We start from the raw sequence: 10521 nt of genomic DNA, 5'->3' as shown, positions 1-10521 counted from the left end.
GTCGTTGATAAGAGGGGTTGAATCAACATGACACTAGAGATATTTGAAATTGAGTTTTACCTATAAATCAACCAAGTTTAATTTTATAGAGATATATACAGGATGATCCAAAGCCTATCAAGCTTATGTTGTAGTTATAAACTCTATAAAAATGTACATTTTACTAATTTGTAGGACATTCACATTAAATTTAATCTCATCAAAATTGTAGCTAAGACTCTGCACAAAATAGTATTGTCTGTAAATACACTGGAAAATGAGAGATTTTAATATTTCTATGTATTAAAATAAGAAGAGTGGAATAAAATCAGGCATAAACTTTCTAAAACAAACCCCGACAGAGGATCTTTTAGTGTCATTCACTCAAAAAAATTAAAAAAGCACCAACTTTATATACTTCAGGACTGCAAAGAAATTAAACCTCTTGAGATCTCATGTAATTTACTGAGTAGCTTGTGATTATTGGTCAATTAATGTTTTCAATTTCCTGGTTAAACTATAGGTGTCTTAAAGACTTAAAACTTCATTTCTAAATATAAACTAAATGCTTAATACCCAATATATAAAGCTTAGACACCAATTTATTCTAACCAGAAATTGTTCACTCTCCCCTGAATTTGTGCATGAGAAATTGAGTCTGTATATAGTGTAATCGTCAAAACTAGAAAAAACAGTCTGCAACATAAAACAAAAGTACTAATGGTGAGAAAAAGCCATCACTGAAATAGACTGTGCAAGGAATTTCTTTAAGGCATTAATCAGACCTAAACCTGATTAAGTGTCTAATTGGCTTGATTACTGATGGCAAGAAAACCTGTGCTATATACCTCTTCATGGTAAAAGAGCTATAAAGGCTTCAGGAGAGTTAAACAGGCAAGATGTTTAAAAAACTAAAAGCAGTATTTTCTAGACCAAAATTGTCACCTGAGGAAGTAGATTGCAAGAATGAAGCTGTCCCTGCACCACCCAAGGCATCTACAGTCCAGGTACAGTTTTTATTGTTTAGTATAGACTCAGTAATATTACTTCTGTTTAGAAAGTATTTATGTAAGTAAATGTTAAAGGTCAGATTTTCAGGCATAATTATTGCATACAGTATCTATTTTTATTTAGCAAAATCAAATAAATGCCTTTATTCCCCTCCTCCCTCCCACTTTTTTTTTTTATGAAGAAAATACATATTTCCTCATTTTGCAAGTTGCTTTCCAAATAGGACTTACCTGAAATAGTACAAGTTTATGAGAAGTCTTGATCAACATTGCAAATGGAGAATTAGAAATACCGGTATGGCTGCTTTTGGTGTGCTGATGTATTCCTATTTATATTGTTCCCTACTGCCAGAAAATGTCAGTATCCTTTCTGAATATTGCAATGGCATATGGGTATATAACAACCTGCTTCCCAATAACTGTTGGAAAGGCAAAGTAATTTAGTAGCTTTTCAAAAAGTATTTTATTTGGCTTAGTTTTACTAATATAACTCCTGTTTGAAAAATACAGTATGTTGTTTTCGCTTAGAGTCACTATTTTTTATTTTGTAGTTTTTTTACTGTAAAAGTTAGCTCATTCTTTTCATTTTAATTAATGAAATATTTCAAAGTGAGACAGAAGTGTAAATACTCCTTCATTTGTTACCTTTGAATTTTTATCTTTTCCCAATAATGTCCTAGAAAGTTCACCAGATAATTAGGAAAGTATCTTTGATATTAACCTAACTGATTAATCTGAATTCATGCTTAATGAAATAATTGAATCTCCACCATAATAAGGTTAATTTTAACGGATCAGTGTCTTTTAACGTGTTCACCACAGTTGGGCATATACGAAGACTCTGACTTAATTTCTGGGAGCCTTGATTCACCTGTACAAGAGTTCCATAAATTTTAGCTTTAGTAAAACTGATAGAAACAAAACTGTTTGTTAGCCTGAATCATTTCCTAGAACTGATGTTTTTCTGAAGCTCATAGGTTTGTGCAACCTCAAGAAGAGGTTTAATCTAGCCCAACTACAACTCAAATTTGATTTGTCACTATTATAAACATGCAAAAAAATTGTTTGATGAACATGTACATCCATACTGCCACTAAAAAAAAAAGTGGCAAAATGTCTATTTTAACAAACTTCAAACAGGTCTTTACCTGCAGATTTTGTTCATATTTCTTTTAAAGTTCTGTCTATCTGTTTTCTTAAGTAAATAAAATATTGTCTTGAAAAAAGAAAAATCCTGCATCTCAACATCTGACTTCTGTGCAGCCTGATACCTGACTTGGCAAACTGCTATAGGAAAAAATATATATCTAGATTTACCTGGAAACATGGATTACTCTCTTCACCAGAATAATTCCTTACATCAGCATAATGCTCGGATCATATCACCGTCAGCCTCCACTATTATAGGTAGTGTTAAGATGGAGGCAGATGGATGGGTACAAGACATATTCTGCATGCAAGGAGACATCATCTAAAGAGAAAAGAAGAAAAGTGTATGGTATCTGGTAACTGTAGAGCACTATTCTAATATTAATGTCCTTACATTATTAGTAAGAAACCTGAAACAAAGAAAACAACCTTTACAACAAAACGTCATGCAAGTACCTCTAGTATGCAGAACATCCAGGAACAAAGCTCAGTGTGTGTCAACTTGGTTAATCAAATTCCTAGAAGAATGTTGCAGACACAAATCCATCCTTACCATTCTCAACAATGAGCATCTACAGTTTCTAATCCTGTATATTTTTTTAAGGGTGAAAATAAAAAAACAGATGAACCACAGAAAGCAGGGGGTAATAAGAAAGCAGAACCCATACCAAAGCAACAAGGTGAGTAATAAAGCTATTTATGAGTATTCAAAGATTATCTGGACAAAATATATGTACACTATATAGGGTAAACAAACTCGTTCTTCTGCCAAATGCTCTGCCAGGTTCTGATCTTGGTTTTTATTTACGGAAGAAATTAAGAACTCTGAATTCCCATTGACCCCAAAGTAGTGATTTGGTATAGAAATACGAGCACTATCCAACAATAATAAAAGGCAACAATCTTTCAAGCACGCAGTCCCTTCATGAGTTTGTCCATTTTAATCTTCTAGTCTAACAAAATTTATTTCCTTTTACTGTACGTTGTCTTTGAAATCTTACTTTAAAATAAAGGTATTTAGTAGCTTAAGAAAGAAAACTTCCTATTTTTAATTTATCTTTTGGGCATACTTCTCTTACGTATTAAAAGCTACAAAGATGAGACAGACTTTAACATACCTAACATTCAAATATTTAATTGAACAGCCATTCAAAACTTTTTCCAAAAAAAGTAAACAAAAAAATAATTTTTTAAAAAAGCAATGCCATTACAAATTATTTATCATCACAATTCACAAGACATCTAAGACTAGAACACAGGAACTAGGACTCAGGGCATTAACACAAGGTAATTATTTGCCTAAGCAGCTGGTTGCTGAAAACAGTGGCAGCTGGCCATGGCTATTCTGCCCCTCTCTTCCCCCACCTCCCAATAACCAAGCTTATTTTGCTTATACCAGAGCCAGAGTGACTGCTGCAGCAGCTACCAAAATAAAAGCTCAGGATGAGTGATGCAATAACTATTGCTGGGCCATGTCCCCTCTTCCCTCCCTCCTGGCATCAGTGACACAGTCATTTCCTTTTCCATGCTTCAATACTGCAGAAAAACATCAACCCCAGGGTTTTTTTTTTTTTTCATGTCATGCTTTTCCTTTGGGAGAAAAATTCACTTTCATTTCACTGGAGCAGCAAAGCAAAGGCTGAGGAACCTCTGTGATAAAAGTCATTTAAAGAGAGAGGAGCAACTGGAAAAAGACTACAAGAAAACTTGCATAATCCTTACTCACGCTTTGTGTAATTGTCCAAGTATCACAATTTTAAAGTCCATTTAATGCGATTATCTTGTTATATAATGGCTGTAGCAGTAAACCAAGGGAAAACAAACTCTGACACGAATTATCTGTAGCAATAAGCCAACAATGGGAAAAAAAAAAATCAAATCCGTTGTTTCGTGGCTTTTTAGCAACATGAAATCACAGATGCTATCCCAGGAGAGACTGAAGTATCATTATAGAAAATTGTTTTGTTTCCATCCAAAATCTGATTTAATTTTACAGATTAATGTAATTCATTAATTTGCATTTTGGGATAGTAAAATACTTGGGTTTTTTCCCCTTCTAATATATCAAACAAATGGTAGCATAGAAGCAACTACCTCATCAATTACTTTAGGAAAATATAATGACATTGTTAGGCTCCATGTTTGTTTGGGGTTTTTTAAATCCATAGTTTTCTGGAAAGTGCTTCAAGCCTCATTTTCAAACAGCCACAAGACAGTTGCATGTGGGTATGAATGAGTTAAACAGACAACAGCTATACAAGCCAGAGAACTTACACGGACACCACACCTCAGGAGAAGCTTATGAATTCCAACACCCTGTACATAAGTCTTCACCATCAGAGGTGAACAAGGAACTCCACTATCTCTGGGCAGAAAAGTGAGGCTGGTCTCTAAGCAGTCCATGGGAAGGATAGATAAAGGCTCCTGCAAAACTTGGTGAAATTTGTGTCAGACCTACAATCACGTGGACAGCTGCTAGAAGAAGAAAATAATATCTGTGGGTAAGCAAAGGACAAGAGAAAGCATTTTGTGGTGTTTGTACAAATTTGGAGGGAATTTTTAAAAGCACAGCCAGGGATCAACCAACACCTGTTAAGGAAGATCAGTTAAATGGAGAAGTTAAAAATAGTTAGAGAAAAACCTTTCCAAGATATCTCATTAGTTTTTCTGGTATAACCAGAATAAAATAGACTAGTAAAGCTTCTAATCACAGTATTATTTGGCAGCTCCACAGTCCTGAAACACAAACCAACAGACTGAGTAGACCTTATCTTCATTCCCTTCTTCTCACATGGCCAAAATCAGCCATCACCTTCTCCATTTCTCCTAGCACTTCACAAGGCAGCATGATGTTCGCGGCACAGATGAGAACTCAGCAGGAGGCACAATTGGAGCTGGTTTGGTTAAAACCTGGCCACTCACATCACTCAGTAACACCTGGTGATTTTGGCTTCTTTTTTGGCTGCTTATTAACTCATCTCCACCTCCTCAGTTGCCCTCTCTCTCTCACTAGCTTGTTCTGTCATTAATTCGCTGCATAATTATTTCACTTTGTAATTAATTATCTGTGCTTAGTCAGTTTGTTCCATAATGGATTCATTTTTCAATTTATTCCCTGCACTTTTTTATGTACTTAACAAAGTATGATTCACCTAATTACAGGTTCTCCATGATATTGAATCCAACTGCTAGTTTCTTTGCATATTTATCCCCTCCCATAGCTGACTGGCTATACAAATGCTTCGCTTGTTTTACAGGCTGTTGTTCAATAGTTTTGGTGGTGGTTGTGCTATTTAAAAGGCCATGTCCAGCCTCCACCCACTAGCTGGTGTCTGCGTTACCATTCTCTGTATCACAATTTCTTTTGTCCTCCCAGCAGATCCTTCCAGTATGACACTCTCCATCTCATCCCTTTTCTTTCCCTTTCTCTAAATACTCTCAGCACCATATTTAAGTACTTCTCTTTTGAAGTTTGACCTCATCTCCTCACTTTTCCCTCACTAGAAACTGGCCTGTTTCCAATATTCTGGTTCCTGGTCTTCCTACTTCTACTAAATTAACAAGTGTCTCAAAGACTTTTTTCCAGATTCACAGACATATTTATATAGCTTTTATTAAAGTCCATATTGACATTGCTTTGTTCTTGATAGGACCTGAGTGAGAAAGCTAGATTAAAACTATCATAGGTATTTCTATACATGCTACAATTGCACCTCTGAATGATAAAGTAGACAGAACCTCCCATATGAGAGATTACCATGTTAATTTTCAGTGATAGTTAGTATCTTCAGAGCCTAGATGTTTTGGAAAGAACCCAGAGGATATATAAAAGGCTATATACCTGTCCACAAATTAAATGCAAGTGCCATTCTATAGTGCCTGAGAATTTGGTGCTTTTGACAGAGTCAGAAAATCTATATCCTAAATGAGAAGCCTGAACAGAGTAAAAAAACCCAACCACCCAACCAACCAAGAATTTTGATCAGCATCCCTGAACATGAAGCACCTTAAAGGAAGGCTGCTCAAAGGGAACTTCAGTCTACTCCAGACTCTCTCCCAGTGAGAACACTTCTGTTTAGGTACTTTAGGAACATTAACTTTTCCACTAAATCTTTGACTTAAAAAAAAAGAAAAAGATCAGAAGCTGCTGATAGCTGCCACCTTTCATATATTAGCCTAAGAGTTTTACCTCCACTCTTTCCTAATAAGGGAGTTCAAACCCATATCTTGCACATTCCAGCAGAGCTCCCTAACTACCCATGTAAAGTCTAGACTAGAGAGATCTGGGAGAAAATTCTGTGGTCTTCCTAATTGCTGGGCCATCGTCCAGAAAAGAATGTAAACTCCTGTGGAGTCTGAGAGGATAGACTACAACACGGAGCCTGGAACTAACCTAGAAGTTAATTGGAACTCTAACCTTGTAGGAGAAATGAAGAACTTTGATTTCAGTATGTATTTATTTTACAACATTGTTGAATTTTTTAAAAAAGGAGGAAATACTTCTCACAACAGGTATTTGACCTTACCACAAATAAACGAGGCCCAGAGCCAAGATTTCCTCATCTCAGAGGAAAGCTTTGATCACTGGCTGCTATATAAAAGATGGTCACTCCCTCTTCCTGCAGATAGAAATAAAGCAGATGATAGATTTATTGAGGGTACCAAAATCCTGTTGCAGTGAAACCCCAGCTAATTTTGGTTAATTAGGCACCAACTAACTGTGTGGACTAGAGCCAAGTTATAAGCTCCACGAGAAGGGAGATTTTAACTAAATGTGAAATTCCACAGCTAAAACCTGCCTTTGGCCTGTTATGAATCAGACTCTTAAGCTGCTTTACAAAACCTGTCCACTAGCACCTAAAAATCCAGTGTTAAATAAATGGTTTGTATTTCAAAAAATACAAATCAAGTCCAGCATTTTGATATACAATACTGCAGCTCAATGAACCAAAACTGTCAATGCAAAGAGACTTTTAAATAATAAACTTACTGCTTATCTTCTTATCCTTTATACTTCTCACTGGCACTCAGTCAACAGGCAACTATTATTCCCTTTAAAATGTATTTTTTAAAGGTTACCAAGAATATGTTTAATGTTGAATTATTAATATTATATTGTTATATTAAATTTGAATATGTTTAGTCAGCTTGCTTCCACTCCTGCTAATGTGAAGTCTTTTAATCCCTTTCAGTTCTTAATTATTCACATGGGTGACAAGGCTAAATGCTAGGAAAATGAACCCAGCTTCTTCATTCAATCTTCCTTTCTTTGCCCAAAAAATAAACTTTTATAATACTTTTGTTAGTCACTGAAGTTGAGGGTTGAGTTAAGATGGAGCTACTAGCTGATTATCACACAGTTTTAGTAAAAATCCCAACATTTTGAGTTGCAGAGGAAAAAGGAACTAAATTATCAATCAAAAAGGCTTAAAACCCATAGATAAATACAAAATATTCTCTTTTTTACTCTACTGCAAAAATGGGAAAGACTCTGCTACAGGCTATTCTGCAAGTGTATGTGACAGTGGGAAATCAAATTAATTTGGAAAGACTGTCAAGGGTCTCTGTCCAAAATTGTGAACTGAAAACTGAAGATGAAAACTGTTTTATGGAAACATGAACATGGAAGCTGAGCAGCCTCAGAAAAAGTTGGATATACTCCTCCAACATGCAGAGATCTTCTGGCTACTGTAACCTAATCCTGCAGTGCTGTTCCAATGTTGTTTTACTGGAAGTATGAAAATAGGGTACTAGAACAAACAGTGAAGGTTTAATAATGCTAACTTTCAGCTGGGAGCATCATCAACCTGATTAATATAGCACAGGTAAAAGGCAGATGCCCCATCAGTAGCTTGGCCTAAGTCTCTCCTGGAAGAACAGAGACCTGTGGAAAATGAGAAACATTTAAAAGACTAAGAAAGGCAAACAAATTGGTCTTAGAACCTGCATCTTATTCCTTGCTCCTTGCTACCCTAGGCAGATCACTGGTATGATGAGGTTTCAGTGCACCTCTCAATTTAACCAGCTACTTTTGTGAGGGATTTCATTAAACAGTGTTTTGCCCACAAAATTATACTTCCACAACTGGTGCTTTTGCCTTCCATCTTAAAACAGAACCAGCAACACTTATCCCAACTCAATTTTAAATTATATATTTCTTATGTGTAGGCCAAATGATCTAGAATACGTAGACACCAGTGGGCTGCATTCCTCAACACCCACTACTGATACATCGGCAGCTTTACCTACATGTATTATAATATAATGGGAATGGTAAACATTTATAAAATCTCAAATCCCTTACTTTGTTGAGTAAACATGGTTCTATCGCTTTCAAAAGTTGCTTTAGATTTAGTGCTTTGGTATAATTCTGCCTCCTTTTTCTCACTCATGGTCTCTTTACCATGACCAAAGTTACGTAAAGCCAATACAAGATGACTTTGTTGTGCTGTAAGCCTCATCGTCTACCTGATGGATCATTATTTATTCTAGAAACGAATTGTTGTACTCTAAATATTTCCTAAAATGACTAGCACATTGTTCTTAAAGGCATTCCTTTGGGACTGGTCTCATAAGTCAGAGGGGTATGGGCTAGATTTAAGCAGTGAAGAGCAACTAGTGTTTTTTAAAAGTGAATAAACAGAGAACCCTCACAATTTCACACAAAGAAACAACTGAAACTTGACACACAGCTGGCAGCGGTGCTAGGCCATGATATGCTAATCTTAATGTAAATAAGCCCTGTGCTGGTCCTGGAGGTTTATGGAGTCTAAAAAGTTGTGGAAGATTAGAATATTCAGGAGATTACAATGTTTTCCATCAGTCTGAGTCATCAGCATTTAATGGGTTCAGGCCTCAGACTGAATACCTTGAAAGTATCTAGCAGACTGAGAAGGTATTATGCTTCTGCAATGGAGTGCTTATGTGCAAGAGTCATATTTTTTTACTTTGTGGTCTTCCGTTCCCATACACATTTTGTCATTCCAGGGATGGATTGTCTTATTCAGGAGTCTGTTACTCTAAATAGTCTGTCTACACTGGCATTTTATTTCAGATGAAGAATGCCCTTCTGAAACAAATCTCCTGATTGTCCCCCACTGTGCTCTGTTTTTTCACCGAAAACCCTCTAGAAATGCATGACTGGATTACTTTAGAATAATACTAAATCAGAAGTACTCCATGAGTCAACCTACTTTACTCAGGCTGCTAAAGGTCATTAATTTCAGAGGTCACAGTAGACCAGATTTGAAATACTGCTGCTTCAAACAGATTTATCTTGAATGACAGGCCTTCAGCACCCTTTCACTGTTCTGATTGTTCCTGTTGTGCTCTCTGCTAGTATAGATGTGACTAGGGGTAATGTGAGTGACTACAAGAAAATTCCCCAAATTACAGAAATGTTGAGATTAGCCTTCCTGTCACTCTTGAGTACATGGCTCTTTGGCTGGGGGAGCCAAGGCAGGGAGAACTGGGAAACTACAAACCATGAATTCAGAAGGGAGCAGAAAACACAGCAAGTGCTGAAATTTTTGGCTCTTGCATATTCTTTTCCACATCATGCTGTGTTGACCACAAAACCACAGGAGGATTGTATGCCAAGGAAAGCACAGAGTCAGTAGCATCATTTGTAGAGAATCCCTTGGGCAAGAGTTAAATAGAATTTTAACAGGTTAAGGTTCAGTAGCAAGATCCACAAATTAGTCCGTTACAAATAGGTCCAAACCCCCTTTATTTCCTGTAACTGCAGCTCCTCTGTGATTTTCTTGCAGAGGATGTCTATGAAATTCCTAGGACAAATAAATTTTATTTCACTATGAGAATGTATTCACTGTGCTAGAAGACTGAATCTCTTTTATAGTGCCTCCTTCCTTTAAAAAAAAAATCTTTTTGACTGGAACTCCCAGAAAAATATTTTGAACTGCTGTAATCAAACTCTTTCATCCTTTCTTGGACCTTCCTGGGTATAGGAACAGCAAAAGTCCTCTTTGGAGTTCTCACTTCCCTGAAATGTGCTATAGTTTGCCTTGAATATTCCCTGGCAGGGAAGAATCCCCTGGTAAGATGAAGCATTCCCTAGCGTTATATTTTCAACAGACTTTTCCTCAAGATAGTACTGTAATACTAACTGCTGCACAAAGGAAACAACAATCTGCATTTCCATTAAGAGGGCAAGATACTGTTATCAGTTTAAGCCATAAATCCAAATGAATGTCAGAGTTTTAAATTGAATTCCTCACAAAAATCTTCCCAGCTTACAAGTGATAAGTAATGCAAATCCTGCAGGCTGTCTTTTCATGCTCACTAGTGCTACATTTCTCCAAGGGACTACTTTAAAATTAACCCCTAAACTTGCTAAGTCAAAACCCAGTTGACCAACATGTTA

The 10521-nt window shown here is 36.3% G+C and overlaps 1 protein-coding gene across 1 annotated transcript in view; it reads left to right on the top strand.

The window, feature by feature from the left end:
• Window positions 1–878: 878 nt before the first annotated feature.
• The window catches only part of CNGB3 (cyclic nucleotide gated channel subunit beta 3), a 68912-nt gene continuing 59269 nt past the window's right edge, over window positions 879–10521 (top strand). The window contains exons 1-2 of the mRNA XM_086465399.1: window positions 879–986; window positions 2743–2818. Coding sequence (XP_086321525.1) covers window positions 879–986; window positions 2743–2818 — 184 coding nt within the window. The remainder of the gene's footprint in view (window positions 987–2742; window positions 2819–10521) is intronic.

This window comes from Leptosomus discolor, chromosome 5, assembly GCF_034619465.1.
Source record: "Leptosomus discolor isolate bLepDis1 chromosome 5, bLepDis1.hap2, whole genome shotgun sequence".
Lineage (NCBI taxonomy): Eukaryota > Metazoa > Chordata > Aves > Leptosomiformes > Leptosomidae > Leptosomus > Leptosomus discolor.
Note: the sequence above shows the minus strand (reverse complement) of the source record. Positions and strands in the feature narration are given on the sequence as shown.